Here is an 18,952-nt window from a genome sequence, read left to right as displayed (position 1 = left end):
AGCAAACCTCAGACATTTTGCAAAAACTTATAAAGAAAAGAGTTGAAATTTGTATCTTTTAAGAAAAAGTGTATATAGCACCCAAGGATTAATCACCTTAGGGTGGGATTCTGCCCAAAATAAAAAAGTGGCAGCACAAAACAGTGACCAGGTTCTTTTTTCTTTCTTCTTTTTTCTCCAAACTCGTAGAGATTAGTAAGCACATTTCTAAGTTGCAATTACAATTACAGATAATATGGATATAACCAATAACTGAAACATTATATTAACATAAGGAAGGAAATCCACCTTTATCTCTAGCATTCAACATTAGGCAGGCTAACACACTTGTATCAGCTAATAAACATTTATCTCATTTGGTTACACATATTTTGTGTAACCAAGTTGTCTAGATGAAGCATTTGATAACAATAGAACAAAAATAAATAAATAAGTGATACGATAAATACATAATACAGTATTTGAAAAAGGACTGTAGCTTTCCAATACATTGTTACAGCTTCATTGTGAAAAGAAGTGATGCACTTTTCTGTATATTCTGTTTGAGGAGTGAAAAGTATTCATTATTTACCATATCCTTTGGTGAGCATATTGAAAATTGGAAAGTATCCACGTCCACTAAAGTCATCTGCCTGGTCCACCAGAGCTTCTTTCACCGCCTCATAACCGCAAAGCACAAGCATTGGTCGAGAACCAACATGGATCATAAAGACATTGCCATACTTTTCACTGAGCTATGGAAAAATATTATTTAGATGAAATTAATCAATAATGTCCCAAAAATAGAACGTGATTATTTGACAAATTGCAAGCATGCCAGGCTAGATGTTCATGAAATAAATAACAGTTTTCTTTCATGTTTAGTGGTTTTCTTGTGGTTTAAAAAGTCAGTAATGTTACATGGAAACTTTATATTGTTTATGTTCTATCTAAAATGGAAATGAGAGTCTGAATCACTTTAAAGAGACACACCAACGGTGCTGCTTTTGTGTAGCCTTCAGGTTCATGCTGATTTTGTGTCTTTTTTGCACTTTTTTTGTGAGGTATTTGGTTAGTGAATTCTTTAAAGATTAAGGAGTGGGTTCTGGAGTCTCAGAGATCATCAGTCAATTTACACTGCTACGGAACTCCTGATTTGGAATGAGGATGAGACAGAGAGGCTCTCTCTGCTGGAGAGACTGTGATAAACGTTTGCGCTTTTAGATAGCCACTTGTATGCAGCTCTGTTGTGTGGGTGAGGAACCCATGTCGCTGGAGTTTGTGCGTTTCTGTTTATTTCTTTAAGTTAGCTAATTCTATTAAATCAAGCCATAGACTTACATCCAGCCCTGTCGTTGTGTAAGTACACGGTAATCTGTTAAGCGGGATGGTAGCCGTGTCAGCCTACTTCAATGACAGACTCTAGGGCTCATGGGAGCTTTATTAATACAAAATATGCTTTCTTTCTTGAAAGCCAGAGAAGGACAAGCCAGAACTAACTAGTTAATCCAACAGCATTATCCAAGGCCATTGGCCCTCCTAATAGTATGTGTTTTGTTCTTTGCCAGCAAACCGCTGCCACCATTCCACCCAGCAGCAGTTCCTTATTTAGGGCCTTATTACGATGTCAGGCAGACGCTGTGTCGGTTTGAGAACAACCCGACCATTGGTCTGCGGGGCCGCATACCTAATTACAATGCAACTGCATGTGGTCGGAAACTACAATTTCCCTATTGGAGCTTCTGCTGGGGCCTTAAACCGGCCGTAGTACAAGTTCCCATAGAGAAATGGGAGTTTGTGTGAATCCCTGCACCGTGTGGCAGGCAGTGCCTGCCACAGGGTGCAGGAATTGATCTGCACCACAGGGTGCCTGCCACACGGTTCAGGAATTGCCCCTCGGCCCCCAACCGGTGGCTGCAGGGTGAAGGGGGCCATACTAGGAGCATCCAATGTCACTTTCCGACAAGCTTCCCATGTCGAAAAGCCTGACATGAAAAACCTGTCGGAAACCAACATCATATTCCCAACGGCAGAAGCTTCGTCAATTGGGGTTACGAGCCAGTCTCTGACTGGCCAACTGGCTCTTTAAGCCCATCAGAATCCAGCCAGAATGGCTGGCCGGTTTCAGTTTCGACTGCCTGCATTGTAATGCGGTGGTCGTACCTGAAACCACAGTGAGACTCGGAAAGCCTTCTACCCTCATTGTAATCGGGCTCTTAGTGTTAATCTCTTCTGTGATGGAATCTTATAAGAGGGTGTCAGTGTGCAGCTAGCAAGGAATCTGAAACATGCCAGATTCCTTACCAAGATCACTGACGCAGAAGACCAGCAGGCCACGTAAGGCAGATAAGGGTGACTCTCTCACAGTACTGGTGGATGGTGGTATTTATTATGCAGTTACACACTAAATATAAGCACTCCTTTTTCACATCTTGGGTTTTGAGTAAAATAAATAGAAAACACTGTTGGAAGGGTTAGTTTCTGGCTATTTCCAACTTGACTGGAGAAACTGCTTCCCAGTCCAGTCAGAAAAACTAGTTCATCAAACATATCCAGAATACTTAACTGAGTCCCACAAAGACCAGCCAAAAACATTTAATGGTCTTTGTTCTTCCTACAGCCATCCTCGTCCCAGGTGCATTCTAACATAAAACAATATCCTTATTATCACAGTAAGGGCAAAATAGCAAATCAGAAATTTCTTTAAGTTGTAATCATACTCCAAGCACACCCTACTTAACTCTGTCTGGCATAGAACCCAGTATGCACTTAGGTAATGGGAGTGAGAGCATGGGCTGCTCTCACCAATGTCTTGATTGAAGCGGGTACTGACATATTTGAAAAAGATTAAAGTTCCAGGTACTGTATTTTATGAGCAAAGTTTTCTTCGTTATTTGTATATGAAAGTGTGAAGAAGAGTGCAATTTTTTGTTATAGGAAACAAGACCGATGCTTCCTACTTTCGTAATAGGCTTAGCAAAATGTAGTTACATTTATTAAAAAAACATTTTGTATCAAAAATAAAAAGAAGCAATATGGTTCCATGTTTTTTTTAAATTGCTCAACCCTAGAGAGTGTTGTAAGTAGAATAAGTATGGAGAAGAATACCAATAAGACCCATTTTCACAGGGACTGAGTTAGAGCAGAATACTTTTCATGGAAAAAGGTACCACTACATATGTGAAATGCCTATAATTTCTGATCCTCGCACCTTAAAAACAGTTACATAAAGAGAATTCCATTTGTCCAGCTTTTGCTGTACAACATTTGTGTGGTCAGTTAAAAATGTAATTATGTATACAATAGAATTAACTCAATTTTGTGTTTGGCCAGTCATTGATCCAATTTTTTCATTTTAAAGAATTATATTTGTTAACTCACAAAACATATATCATAAGGATGAATAAAATGACATTTTGAAATTTGGAATGCAGCGTACTGCTGTTTGGAGACTGTTCCATTCCTTCACTCCCTGCTTTTTCTTTAGGATTCACAAAAAAGAATCACGCTTCGTTAATCTTAATGTGGCAAAACTCTGCAAATCCCACTAAAGACAACTTTGTATTGGGACAAATCAGCACATAACCACATCACAAAAGAAGCCCTGGGTCACAAACCCGTTGATGTACAAAGAAAGAGACTGCTTTGTGAGTAAGTACTTTTTACATAAGGCCCTAAACCGGTCCCAGCTTTTGAGCTTTTTTATGAAAGACAAATATCCACCTTATGCAAGGTGCTTGTACACAAAGTTTAGGTTTGGCATACTGCCCATTAATGATTTAATTTGAAAGTGGTACTTGGGCAGCATTGATTTTGTTACATGTAATATGTGTTTTTCTGCACCTGAAACTGACGAACACATTTTATTTGTTTGCCAGGCCTATTAGGAAGCAAGGACATAAGGGATAAGACCCTTATGTATTAACCTGCGGTTGACACTATGTAAAAGTGCTAAGATTTTTCGAATAGGATTGTAGCAAATTAATTGTACTTGGAGTGAGTACATTTTTACATTCATTCTGACTGAGTAGGAACCGTCCGCTCCATTTTCACTAGTGAATTGACTTTTTATGCTGTTGTACATTTTGTTGATTTTCAAACATTTTGAAAGCTTGTAATATGTATATTCATATGTTTTATTGGGTTTTACCCCAAAGTAAATATGATTACTACTACTGGTAGTCAGAGATGATTTGCTAACTCTCCAAAATATCTACACTGCAGTGTACCTCAGTGTGTAGTCATTAGTCCAATGCTTTTTCATCTCTACGTGGCGCCCTTGTGCAAATCATTAACGATCATCAGCTATCCTATATGTTTTATGCCAATGACACCCAAATTATACTTAGGTGAGGTGGCGGCTACTCCATAGAAGCACTCAAGCTCTGCCCTACCAATTTCCCTGATAGATGATTTTAACTGTGACAAAGGAATCGACTTTGATGGCGCAAAGATTAGGTCCTGCTTCATAAAGGTCTTCAATTGGCTTAAGGTAAATAGGCTGTAGTGTAACCCGGGCAAAACAGAAGTCGTAGCTGTAGGAGGGGGTGGTGGGTCTTATGGCCACCAAGTGCTCCAGTTGTATGTTTTGGGAAACAATCTTTACATCGCGGTCATTAGACGCGATGCCTTTACAACAATGTTGTTACAACGACCACGTTGTTACAACGCGATGCCATTACTACGGAAGTTATTACATCGACTTGCAGTAGATGGCGCTGTAACATAAGGAATGTATAATTTACAATTCCAAATCCAGCCTATGCAACAGTAGGGAAGGTAACATTCAACTGGAGCACTTGGGGGCCAAAAGACCTGCCACCCCCGCGTACAGCTAAGGAAAAAGTCAAGAATGTAGGTATTGTCATCACCAATATTCTCTCCATGCGCTCTCAGTTCCAAAATTTAACAGGTGCATACTCTGCATGATAAAAAAATTCTTCTGCTGCTAACACCAGACAGTAGAAAGATTGTGGTGCAAGCCCTGGTGACATCTAAACTTGACTATGTCAACAGTTTGTACTTCGGTTTACCCAAATGTCTCATCCAGCACCTGCAAGTGGTGCAAAACGCAGCGGCCATAGTGATCGTGAGGCCCAAACCCAGATCAACTATGACCTCCATTCTAAGATCTCTGCATTGGCTTCATATGAAGGAACGGATCGACTTCAAAGTGATTGTCATCTTTTTTAAAGCTTTCTACCGCTTAGGAGCCGGCTACCTGAATAAATGTGTTAACTGCTACATTCCAACTAGATCCCTAAGATCCACAAATACTAACCTTGCCCTTGTGCCCAAAATACGCTGTTCACACTTTGGGGGAAGATCGTTAGTTTTCTGTGTCACAAGGATTTGGAACAGTCTTCCAGACCCTCTGAGACTAACCACAGACCTGTTGACTTTTAGAAAGAACCTTAAAATCTGGCTTTTTTAAAACGAACCCGTTCCTAACTTCCAAAACTCTTCCCGCTGTTTTTGCGCCAGGACACAATAGTTTGATTAGCAGTGTGATATATTAAAAGTTCTATTTCTTTTCATTTAATAATATTGGGGTTTGTGATGGTGCTGGAGCAGCCTGCAAAGGGTATTTATTTGTTTGTTGATGCCATGTGCATCAGGTTATTTTACAATGTAAATTAGTGATACACTGGTAACTCACTGCGCATGTGCAGAGTGCACTGTTGTCCAGCTCCCAGGATACTCAATGAAGGATCAGGTAGCTTACATGTATGCACTAGCGCTTGCTTCTTCGTCTACATGTTTGGTAATTAACTGCATTATTCAACAGTGCCAAGCATCTTCGTGTAGGTGAAAGCTTTATAAATATGTTAAAGATTATATAAAACACAATGCTTTTTGATATAGCTTGAGGGGACACATATGTATGCAGATGGTGCAGTAATGTTTCCCCTAGGATGGGTTTTTATAAACCAGGGGGTTTGTAGGGGCTTAAGGGAGTGACATTGGCCCCATCACACCTCAACCCCATCAAGTTGATCACAGACCTCAGATGCCAATGCAGCGTTGTGCTGATGTCATGAGGGCGGGGCATTCCTTTGCTTCTGGATGAGGTAAAACAGGAGGGCCTTTGAGGAGCTTCCTTTAGGGAAGCAGCAGCAGGGAAAGGAACCAAGATCCTGTTACTAGATTTGCTGTTGGTGAACAGTGTAGATAATTATTTGTTACAGCATGGTGAGGTGGAAACAGTAGTCATTTCATGGCCTCACCATCATCATTGGTGGGGGCAATACTGGACTGTAGAGAGGTGAAAGGTGGATCCTAGAAATTCACACACTGGATTTGTGTGACACTCTTGAGAAAAACACAGAGGAAAGTGTTCGCCCCATCCTGTGCCATAATGTATCAACAGAACAGATGTTTTTAATATTATACCTCCTAGTTTTCACGGCTGTAGTCACTAAACTCCAACACTACCTGCGGGCCTTATATCCTACCTATATTATAAGTTACAGCACAGCACGTTTCAGGGGGTAAGAGGGAGGGTGAGAGGCTCGGACCATACCTTGACCCGTAGTCCAATGAAAAATGTATATCAAACTCAAATAGGCCTCCATGGTCCATTTCATAGATATGAGGCTTGTTGTAAGTAAAGCGATCAAATGACAATCATGTGTACAAAATGGGGGTATAAGAAATAGGTTAGCTTGTAAATATGCAAAACACAAAAGAGCAGAACAGGTCCAGAAGTGGTGTGCAACTACCACAGCTACTGTGAGGCAATAAAGGTGGATGCGTGAAATAAGTTGTTGAGAACAGCGACTGTTGATAACAGAAGACTAAAAACAATTTCCATCAGACCCCCCTAATGGTGGAGTTAACATCACGTGGAAATTGCTGGTAATACCATACCAGATCCGACCATAAAGTGCCGGTGCGGACAGATGTCAAAAGTATGCTTATGATGTACATCTTGGAATACGAAAAGTGCAGTGCTCAAATAATGATAGTGAGTAAAAGTGACTACCTAGACTCTAAACAGTGTTTAAACAGAGATCTAAGTGTCAAAGATTAAAAACACGCCAGGTAGTAAAAATTACATCCTGTGGCGCTGTGCAGTACGGTCGACATGTTTCAGCCTGGTGGACATTTAGCCCGGCTTTCTTCAGGACCTTAAATTAGAGTAGCTACTGCAACTTCATGTGTTATATTTACGTGACGGTTAACAAAAATGTACTACTAAAGAGTTACATCTGTATCAAGAATTTAGATACTTAAGTGTCCACTGGAGGGGAAGATATGCGTCTTCTTCCCAGCATTGTGTGGGTGATGACCTCACCTCACCCGGCGACCGCTCGGGAATATGAGGCCCCGCTCTATCCGTCGGTGCCCTCAATTTTTGAAACGAGCGGAAGTGGAGGTGCTTGTAAATAGACATGGCATCTGGGCATGAACGTAATTGAAATAAGTGCTGAAAATAATTTCCAGCGAAAGTCAACAGAGCATTTGAAAATGTTAAAATTTTAAGTGGTCAAGCTCCACCATGGGTATTTAAGAATGTCAAAGGGCAAAATACAAAGCCCAATATGAATGCACTCAAGAATAACATTTTCTCAGTTAACATTATTGGTGGTGTTGATACTTTGCCGAGAACTGAATGTCTGTGCAATAATGTTAGACTTACTTTTAGGGTTTTTTTGCTTAAAAAAAATAATTTTATTGGCATTTAGATGATTACATACAGCACAGTCAAGTAGAAGTCCATCTTGGAATATACATCCATCCTCTCCACCATCCCCACAAAAATTAAGATAAACAGCACGTGGAAGAATCAATAATTCTCAGGATATCCAGGAATGAGAGAGTGAGGGAAGGCAAATCCACAATAATCTCATGCATATAAATGTATCATCACTCAGCTATGAACTATAAGACACTCAGGTAGGTTCCACTGCAGTTTTGTTGTTTGAAAACTAGAAAACCAATCCACACTATCCAGGGAACTCCATGCCAACATATAACAAGTTTATCCCCCTCACCCCTCTCAATTTACCTCTGTGTCAGAGAATTGTGTTGAGAAGAATGAAGTGTATAAATATGCCCTAGGTATCTTAATATTTAGTCAGTCATCTGTTTCCATCATCTATCATATGGTCACCCCACCGGGGTCAGCAATATACCCCCTCACCAGTGTCCCCAAACATCAACAGTGTCTGTGGTTCCGGTAAATCAGATAGCATATAGGACCATGACTGAAGGTCGTAGTCAAGCTTTTCATGTCTCCAGACATGCTTCAGCAATACCTCTTCCACCGTCGCCCATTCGTGCATGTCTCTCAACCACGCCTCAAAGGACAGGGGCGTAGGCCAAAGCTACATGATTGCATGGCGTCTCTTTGCCAGAACCAGTCCCAAGAGAACAAATCTCCTACTTAGGGCCCGATTTTGATCTCGGTTGGAAGGGCTCAGAATCGGATTTGGTTCTACCTAAACCGATCCGGAGCCCTTGTTTCCGACAGACTCATTCCCAATTCCAAACGACCAAGTATGGTGCGAAGATCGCGTATGCGCTGACCAAATCGTTTCTGGAATCCGAACCTGTCCGTATGACTCATTCGTAGCCAAATTTTACCGCGCTATGGAGCCGTATTCTGACCGAGCGAGTACAATGCACGATTTGGACAGCTGCTTCCCCTTGGTCTCAGCGAGATGAAACGGCTATTGGAAGCGTACTTCGGGGGGCCGTAGCAGGCCTCCCTTGACCCGGGGCCCTCCAAATCTACCATGGGGATGTGCCCATGGATCTCCCCGAATCTGGTATGCCCAATCTGGCGGGCACCATAGGGTGCCTGCCACAGGGTGTATGCTTTTCCCCACCCACCCCTTTTCTGCTATTGGAGCTTGTGTACGCATCTGTACATGGGCTCCAATAGAGTTCAATGGGAGTCCGAGCATACTGAGTTCGTAAGCACACAGCAGCATCGTACTCTCTCGTTCGGACTCCCAGAGCATGTCTCGCTTGGAAAGCCCTCCTGATCCGAGTTGTATGGAGGGCTTTCCTAGCCCTCCATACGGCTCGTATCCAGAGCATCCAGAGTTTCTTATTTTTTGGGGAGAGAAGTAAACCAAGCAATACCTGCTGAATATCCAAAGAAGCCACCCATCCCGAAGCTCCCCCATGTGAGAAAGTATGTCTTCTCAGTAAGAGGTAAGCAACAAACAAGACCACATCATATGAATAAAATCAGTCTCCAATGACTCACATCGTGGGCACGTTCCCGGACTGGCAGGGTATATCACATGGAATGTTCATGGGGAAAGGTAAGTCTGGTGTACAAAATCGTATTGAAGGAGTTTAAAATGTGCATTAGAACTCACATTGCGAACACGCTCATGGAATTTCATCCATTCCCTCTCCGTTAGGGGTTCCCAACCAGTTCGTCCCCCTTCGTCTGCATGAGTAGAATCCCCCCCCCTGGTAAGTCATCAAGTAAAGCCTGATAGTGATCAGATACCAACCGGCGCCCATCGGCCATATACAACATCACCATTAATATATTAGTGCTGGGGATTCCTCAGGGAAGGACAGCTAGACCTCCCTTGCAACACTCGACACCTTTTCGTATTGGAGAAATTGTCCAGATCCCAGATTAAAGGAAGTCAATGCCTCCTCTCGGGTTAAGAATCTCCCTTTAGCATATAGATCTGCCAATAACCGACACCCTCCATCTTTCTAGCACCGTAGAGACATGGACTCAGCAATGTGCAAGAAAGGTCATATTGCCCAGAGAGTCCTCCAAGGGGCATGTCACCTTAGCCGCCTGCCCAAACTCTCCCAGGTGATGGCCACATGTTGTACAACATAGGGGAGCGGTGCTGTAATACCGGAGCCGAGCATCAGGAGATCCGGCAGAGGGTGACCACGGCATTTGCCTGCCAGGAGTCATTTCTCCCAATTATCCTCATTGTCCATCAAATGTTTGAAAATAATGTCTGGGAACCACGTAAAAAGAATGCTGTAGGGCCTAGACAGTGCAGCAAAATTATAATTTTAACAATCACTATCCTGCCCGTAAGGGACAGGGGTAATTTTTTCCAGAACCTTATGGAGCCACAGACTACGTCCACTACTCTCCCAATATTTAGATCCAAGTGTGTTGGGGCGTATTGGCCAATTGGAACCCGAAATATCAAGCCCCAGTGGTCACCCAAGGACACCCTACCTTTGGTAGCGTATTTACTATTTACAGGTATTTCCATTAGTCTTCCCAAGGGGATCAGTTTAGATTGTCCCGGGTTAATACGGAGATCAGAGATATCCCCAAACATCAGCATAACTTTGAGGAGAATAGGCACCAAATATGCTGGCTGTCGAAGATATACTAACGCATTATTGGCATAAAGAAAGACAACATGGTTGGTCTCCCCCCATAGATATCCACCATAAACCTATTGTCTCCATGGTAACTGCGAATAAGAGTGGTGATAGAGGGCATCCCTGACGGGTGCCCCGACACAGCCCAAAGGGAGTGGAAACCAGTCCTCTGGACCTTATCCTAGCCAATGGAGCAGTATAAAGCAATTGGACTCAGTTGATGCAACCTGGACCCAATTGAATCCACTGGAGCACTTGCCGAATATAAAACTAGTCTACAGAATCAAATGCTTGTACTATATCTGAGAGTGCCAGGGCATAATCGTTCTCCATGAGGCACAGAGCATGCCACATGTGTGCTAAGCATTGCAAGTTATGAGTGGTACTATGCTGCGCGATAAACCATGCTTGATCTTGATGCATAAGAAGGGGCATGTGTGGGAGGAGGTGGGCCACCAGAAATCCACTAAGAATTTTCACGTCTAGATTTAGGAGCGAAATTGGCCTGTAGAATGCTGCAAGCAAAGGATATTTATCAGGTTTCAAGATCATAGCCACCAAGGCCTCACACATGGATGCCGGCAAAGAGTTAACCTCGAGTGCTTCGTTGTGGACCCCCAGGAGTTGATCAACCAGCAGCAGAGCACACCTACTTCTGGGGCTTTTGACAGGTTTGAGATGCCTGATTGCCATGAGTATTTCCTCCTCGGTTTTCAGAGCATTCAACGACTCGGCCACCTCCGGGTTTAGTCTAGGGAGCTCAACAGATGCAAGAAAGTCCTGGATATCTTCCGGGGGGGCACTCATTTTGCAAATACTTCACTGAGATGTGCAACGAAGACTTCATTGATCGCGTGCTGCTTATATACTAGCTCTCGGTTCTGACCGCAGAGCTTTAGTACAGGTGTCACAGATGCCTCCTGTTTAACTAGTCGGGCCAGCAGAGCTCCTGTTCTATCTCCCTCCAAGGGTAGCCAGTGTGCTGTGTGTGCATTTCTCCAAACTGTATCAATCCTCCAACAGGGTCTCCCAGGTGGCACACCACTCTGACATGGTATGAGAAGCTGAGGCAAGTGCCACCTCCATTTTGCCCAGTTTGGATTCCTGGATTTTAATATCTTGTTCTAATTTATGTGGAACCCCATAAGACGTCTTGATATACACTCCCCTAAGGACGACCTACATGGCCTCCCAATTGACCACTGAGCTGGATGCAGATCCCCAGTTTTCTTCAAAGTAATGTATTGGTGACCATCGCCACAAAGGGGGGGATCTGTCAATGCTTCTGCCCAAAGGTGCCACAAAGGTATTGCCAGGTGGTCGTGGAGTCCCCGTGACTCAGCAGAACAGGCAAATTATGTGAAAGGTATCTAGGTAAATAGGCGATCCCCACAGCCACTGGTGCTAGTTCCACCGAGAGGAAGCAGTAATGAACGTTTCAGATGCCGGGGAGTGACAAGAAAGTAATCTCTTCTCTAGGTGACGCTCTCTCCAGAAGTCACACAGCTCCATAGCAGCTAAGATTACCCTAAGTGACCCTGTCAACAGGGATTTAGTATAAGCATGAGGATGTTTGTGATCCAGCGTCCAGCGAAGGCCAATACTGAATTCTTTTGTATTACTCTGTTCTGATTTCCCTGTGAATTGTGTAGAAATAGAACCTAAAGATGTGCTTCATTTTTTCAGTGGATAGTACAATAAAACTTGTGTCCTATTCACCAAAATAGTGGTAAATCTGCATCCGTAAATGTATTCCTTGGTACTGTTGCAAATGTATAACTTTCAGAATGTTTCCCACTAGCCCTCAGTTCAAATGCACATTTTTCAATCTACAAGCTAATGTTTTTGCATTAGGGAAAGCACTTCTCCCTCCAAATCTGGGGTTGATCTATTCCCTTCCCACCTTGGAAGAGGAGTTACTCCAGTTCTCAACTTAATTAAATCATCGACTATTTACAAGTAGGGAAGGGGTTGAAGCTAAGTTTATAATGCCCACAAAGGTGCTGTTGTGGGTGTTCCTAAAAATACAAGGCAAGCAATGACTTGGAGCTCCTACTTCCACCCTCTGAACCAGATTTACAACTGTGGATTTCTGCACACTCGTGGCAGAGACTTTTGCAGTGGTAAATGCAAGTTCCAATTAGAGCAGGCTCAAGAATTATTTGCATATGGCTGGGTCCAAACTGAGGAAACTGGGGAAAAGGTGCTCAAAAGATTTGAACGGTTGGAATGCTACCCTGAGGGATTTCCAGTGGTAAGACTTATTGCAAACATTCCTCCCGTCATCTTGTATGTGTTTGATGTGTGTTTAAGTGGTCAAGGGGTTACGCAGCTGTGGGTCCAGTGTTCCCTGTGCCATCACCTTTTGTGTGTTTGATTTATTTAACAATAGGCAATATGGCTAACTGTCCAGTGGACAATCAGGTTGGCTCCTTCTTCTAGATTATGACATTAATTGCACAAATCACACTCTGACTGAAATGCCCACCAGCCTCCCTACACTAAATGGTTGGAATAGAAACCTACCTGGAAGGTGGAATAGATTCCACCCAATAGAACATTAATTTAAGAAACAATTCTCACTGCACTTTAAAGCAACCTATGTTGGAACTTAGTGGTGCCTTGAATTACTCACAGACTTGAAGAGCCTTCCAAAGGGTTTTAAATGTGATGAGAAACATAATTACAAGAAACAAATGTGTTCATGTGCATCCTCAATTAGGCACTGGAGAAGTTACACTCAAGAAGCTGCATTGTAGGACACACTACTAAATTAAACTGTGTAAGCACATACAAATAAAACTTACATGTCAAGTGCATTTCCCAAACATTTTGAAGCTGTAAAGCTAGTAGGGCTTCTTTAAAAAAAAATGCACCAAGCCTGTGAACCATACCTTCATAATTGACTTGACCAGGTTTTTGGTATCCAATTGAAGCACGTTCCCAAGAAACGGAAGAGGAATGGGCCCAGGGGGCAAGTTACTTCTCTGGCAGGTGGATTTCCAGACCATGATGAAAATCAGGCAGGTGAGAATAAAAACCAATACAAGGGGGGTCCCACCCCCAAGATCCATAAAGGAGAAATAAGTATCCATTTTCCTAAAGCTGCACTGTGTGCTCCAGCAAACCAAGGCCTGTGTCTTGTGTTGTCAGTAATTTGGAGTGATACCTAAACGTTATCATCAAGAGCTGTTTACACGGTTTGCAAATAAATGAATGTTTAACTTTGAAAGACTGTAGGTCAGTTGGCATATGACACAGCACTTTAACTCTAATCTTCTTGGCAGAGCAAATGCTTGCCTCAAGATGACATAGCACTTTGGTTTCCCTATTAACAGATTGAAAAAAAGTAATACATTTTAAAATCATTTCTGCATAGGACTGCATTGCTGTAATACATACAAAATGCACAAGTTTATATTTGATGGGATCACTGACATAATATTGGTGTATATAATATAGAAACACAGAAATATCGGACATTAAATATTGATAACAAAACTATTGACTCCCTATACTTAACTAGAAATACCACAAATATAGAGAATACAAATATCATTCTTAAAAATACATATTTTAATTGATATCAAAAAGACAAACATCAGAAACAAAAATGTTGTTGCCTTTAAATAAGCATATAATATGCCAAAAACATTGATTCAAACAATATCAACTACAATTATAACAGTATTGAAATATTTTATATAGTGCGCGAATGCCAACGGCATCTTGGCGCTGATGTCTGCTGCATTTCGAAAAGGACGGACGAAAACCAACAATTTACCACCAGGAAGGGCCTATACTTGAACATCATGAATGGGAGAAAAAACAGGTTTTCAGATATTTTCTGAAATTGGAAAGGTTAGACTGAGCACTAAGCTGGCTGGGTAAATTTTCCACAGTTGATATGTAATGTGGATAAAGCTCCTTCCTCCCCAGCTTTCTCTTCTGATTTTGAAGACACTGATTGTCTTAGAATTTCTGAGCGGAGGGTTCTTCTGGGGGTATACAAAAAAGGGTTTATTTCAGGTACGCAGGACTTTTGCCAAACAGAGTTTCATGTGCCATACATGAGGACTGGAAAACCACTCTTTTTATCATGGGGAGCCAATGGGGTTCAGATAGAGCTTCAGAAATTGACTTAAACTTGGGAATTTTCTTCTGTAGTCATGCTGCTGCATTTTGTAGACCTTGATGTTTCTTAAGAGAACGTTGGTGGATGCTTAAATATATAAGGCATTATAAAAGTCCAGTCAGGACAGGACTAAAGCAAAGAACACTGATTTCTGCAGTTCGTATGGAATAAAAGGGCGAATTTTCTTTATGATGCGCAGTGGAAAATAGCAAGAGGAAGTATGTTTCTTGATTTGTGCATTAAAAGAGAGATTGGAATAAAAAAAAAATCCCAGGTTCCTGACCGCAGATACTGGGATAGGAAGTGAGCAGGCATCTGAGGCCATCAAGATTGGTCCCAGAAAGTTGTGTCCTTGCCGAACAGAAGAACCTCAGTTTTATTTGACTTCAACATAAGACTAATGTTGCTTAGCCATTCTGAGACTGCACCCATAAAGTTGATAAAGCAGGATGCAGGCTCTTCAACATCATTTGGGATGTACACAACAATCTGTGAATCATCAGCATAGACCACAGTGACCAGACCAAAAGCAAATCTGCCTTGTCAAAGGAGCCACATTAGCATTACAGAGCATGGAGCTCAACGATGAGCCCTTGGGAACACCATACAGCAATGGGAAAGGTTTAGATACTTTGTCCCCCAGGGCTACTTATTGCTCTCTGTCCGCCAGAGAGAAATGGATGAAACAGATCAAGGGCCATGTCTCCGATTCTGATTTCCAACAAGCATTCCAGCATGATCACAATGGTTCACAGTGTCGAAGGCAGCTGATAGATCCAACAGGATCATTGCCGCCATCCCACCATGTTTAGAATACTTCTCGGCTCCTCTGTGGCTACCGCTATCGCTAACTCTGTACTAGGGTTTGGTCTAAGCCCAAATTGAGCGGAGTAAAGAATTTCATTTTCCATAGATATTTAGAGAGTGCAATGTCCATGACCTTTGCTGGAAGGGGTAAACGAGATTTAGGGCTGTAGTTCTTTACTTCTTTAGGATCTAGTGAAGATTATTTCAATAATGGGAGGATCTAGGCTTTTTTCACTCGATAGGGAACTCCCCTGAGTCGATAATAATGTTGAGAAGTATAGTTAGAGGAGGGGCAACTGTTACTGCTATAATGTGAACTATTTTTGGAGGACAGGGGTCAGATGGAACCCCTGACTTTCTTTGACCTATAAGTTTAACTACTTTTCCTCTGTAAGAGGTGGAACTTTGAGAGCTACATCAATGGCACCTGATGCCGAAACTGCAGACCTGTCATTGGAGTTTAATTTTTCATGTATTTCCCCCACTTTTGTTTTAAAGGAATTCTGCTAGCTTATCACAGAAAAGTTGACAAGGAGACACTATGCGGCTCGATGATACGCACAGCAGAGCCTGGACTGGCATCAAAAACTATTTTGTGGACATTTTGCTGCATAAAACGTTTTCGAAAAATATTTTTTTTTCTCAAAAATGTTAAGTTTTTGTATTCATAAACAAGCTGATTCTATCTGGCCTTTTCTTCCTTGAGATAATTTCGTCTCCATATTCTTTTCTGCCTTCTGCAATTTTGTTTTAATTCCTTAAACTAAAGAGAAAACCAAGGAGCTGATGGGCTACATCTGTAATTTTTAATAGTTTTCAAAGTAGCCATCTTAGTAGCTGTTAATTTGTAATCCATAAAAGTACATAAAAACAGGATAAATATTAAAAAACACAGAACTTTCTTTACCAAACAGTACTTTGAGAGCGTATTATTAGAAGTCCTTCTCATATCAGAAAAAAGTACTCGGTCACAGTTCATAGGTTAGTTCGGTGCCTAATACACAGTTTAAGATACTGTGCCACAGATTTTGTCATCAGGTTATTTTCCAAAAATTGTAATGCCAAGTGGGCAGGACGACACCTGCAAATTTTTAAAACTTTTAATATTGGTGTTATCCATCGCCTGCGTAGTGGCGTATAAAATTTGCAAAAAAAGAGAACATGAACTGTGGACTGTGGAGATGTTAAGTCACAGGGACACGCTGAAACGGTATGGGTCCAATCGTTCTGTTTAGGAAATAAAACCAGGTAGTGGTATAAATTGAACCTGAAACGGGTTAGAAGGAATTTTTCATATTGTGTTACATCATACTGCAAGTACGGTTGAATAGTCGGAACCAACTGAATTAGTAGGCAATGCTGGACTGATGGTTTCCCTATTTCACTCAACATCCGTAGTTGAGATAGATGCGACATACAGATTGTTTTTAGTTCTTTTTTGGATATGTCTATTACTGACATGGGGTCGTCAAAAAATCTCGGAAAACCAATGTCTGTAAAAAAAGATTTCACGTATGCCAGCCATTTTATCTTTATCATATTGTCTAATTTCAAGCAATCCTGAATTATTGTTTTTGTAAGCTGGCATTCGTCCGTTGCCCATATTCTGCACCATAGCATGATCGGTTGAATTTTGATAATGTCGGATATGTATTCCTCCCCGAGTTCAAGGTGGCATCCATACGTAGTTGTGCTTCTTGGGACGGCCAGTAAAAATCTAAAAAAAGAGTTTTCGACTTTTTGTAATTGTTCTACGTTTGTCGTTCCCCAGACCCCTGCTCCGAATGTGGCTGTACTTATGCATTTAGCTTTATATATCTTAATCATCTCGGTCGGAGGTCTTTTACCGAGGCGAAGAGAAAAGGCCTTTAAAGCACCAACTGCTCTTATAAAGGACAATTTTCGAGAGTTGACTGCTTCCTTCCAGTTGAATGCCTCGTCAATAGTGATACCTAAGTAGGGGTACGTGTTTGTTCTTTCAAGGGGTAGTTTGTCCACGTAAATTTTCTTTACCTTTTTCCCCGTGGTACCGGCGTGCATCACATATGATTTCTTTATGTTGATTTTTAGGTTTAAACTGGTCATGATTTGTAATCATTCATAATTAGGCCAGAGACCTCTCTAAGATATTGACTAAGTTCATTTTATTAATCTTCCTCCAGGCTTGGACCTTCTTACTTTACACCTTCTTGTGAATAACAGGAGTTGGTGGGACAAATAGAATTTTAGACTAAAATTGATGGCTTTCTGGTCTGACCTACTAATGGATAAAATACTGTCAACTTTTAGGTCTGAGTTGTTAGAGAAAATGCCATCTAGTGTGTGTCCTGCTACATGTGTAAGAATATTCACCAACTGAACAGAGCTAAAACCATTTTAAATGTCGATATTTATAATTATCTATTTCTAAATGAAAGTTAAAATCACCTAAAATAGTGAAATTAGTGTATTGCATACATGATTTTAAAATATGTTCTAGGCCTTCTAAGAAATGTGCTTTGGGCCCGAGGCGGTCTGTACATCAGTAATCCATTGAAGTTACTATTGTTTGATAACTTACAGCTGTACAACAATGCTTCGCTATACGCAACAGTAACAGGTTCACTTATGAATTCAGGGTAGTCTTGCCAGACCACCGCAAGGCCACCCCCTCAGTTGCCTACTTGATCAATGCCGGTAATGCATTGACTAAGGGCATGATTCCGATGCGGTTAGGAAGGCCTCCTAATGGCATTCGCTCTGTCCGAATCAGATCAGGAACATGTCTGTCTGACCGACTCGGAAACGTTGCGAGTAAGATGCGAGTTAGGCATTAGGATGGAATATCCCTATCCGGACCCAACAGCATTTGGAATGACTTAGCAGAATGATACGTCTCTACAGACCGTGTTTACGAACGACTAAGTACAATGCGGGATTCAAACAGCCTTTCCGAATCATGCCGTCTGACTTGAATCAGCAATCACAATCAGAGTTTGGGGGCCAGTAGCAGGCCCTCCTGCACCCAGAGCCTTCCCAATCGGGCCAGTGGTGGTACACATGACTCCCCCCTTACCAGCCATGCACATGCACAATGTGAATCATGCCACAACACAATTCCTGTGAATGAGACAGTGCAGCCATGTATTCCATCTCTCCATCATCCCTACACTATAAGCTTAGGGAAAATACAACCACCCTAACCAACGCAATTGTCGCAGAAGGTAAGTCCGACACCTACCCATATACAATAGCGTAACTACCCCACCAAAGACAAAAGAAGATAAAGCAGTGGTAAAACCACAGTTAATTTGGGGGTGGGGGGAATGCTTGCAGCACTGTAGAGGCAATTGGGGTGGGGGGAAATAGTTCCAGCAAATCAGACACAAAGGGGGGGGGCAGAGGGCTCATACTCTCACCAATATCCTTCCACAATTGGTAGGTCGAGGTCTAACACTCACACTCACTAGCAATGCACAGTAAAAACTGGTGTTGGGTGCAAATACCCCTAGCAATGATTAGCCAAATTATTGATAATGTGGAAAATACCCCCAGCAATGTTGAGGCAATCTTAGTATTGGGTGGCAAATACCCCTAGGAATGTAGCTGCAAACATGGGTTTTTGTGGCCAAATACCCCCGGTAATCTATATGCAAAATTGGGGTTTGTGGGCCAAATACCCCAGTAATCTATATGCGAAATTGGGGTTTGTGGGGCAAA

The 18,952-nt window shown here is 41.9% G+C and overlaps 1 protein-coding gene across 1 annotated transcript in view; it reads right to left on the bottom strand.

The window, feature by feature from the left end:
* Positions 1 to 13,457, bottom strand: part of LOC144781701 (cytochrome P450 2C16-like) — a 369,430-nt gene extending 355,973 nt beyond the window's left edge. The window contains exons 1-2 of the mRNA XM_078660676.1: positions 13,206 to 13,457; positions 572 to 734 (exon numbers count right to left, since the gene is read on the bottom strand). Of these exons, the coding sequence (XP_078516802.1) occupies positions 572 to 734; positions 13,206 to 13,406 (364 nt within the window). The 5' untranslated portion in view covers positions 13,407 to 13,457. The remainder of the gene's footprint in view (positions 1 to 571; positions 735 to 13,205) is intronic.
* Between the last annotated feature and the right edge of the window lie 5,495 nt (positions 13,458 to 18,952).

Source organism: Lissotriton helveticus, chromosome 9 (genome assembly GCF_964261635.1).
Source record: "Lissotriton helveticus chromosome 9, aLisHel1.1, whole genome shotgun sequence".
Lineage (NCBI taxonomy): Eukaryota > Metazoa > Chordata > Amphibia > Caudata > Salamandridae > Lissotriton > Lissotriton helveticus.
The sequence above is the reverse complement of the archived record's forward strand: the minus strand, read 5'-3'. Positions and strand labels throughout refer to the sequence as shown.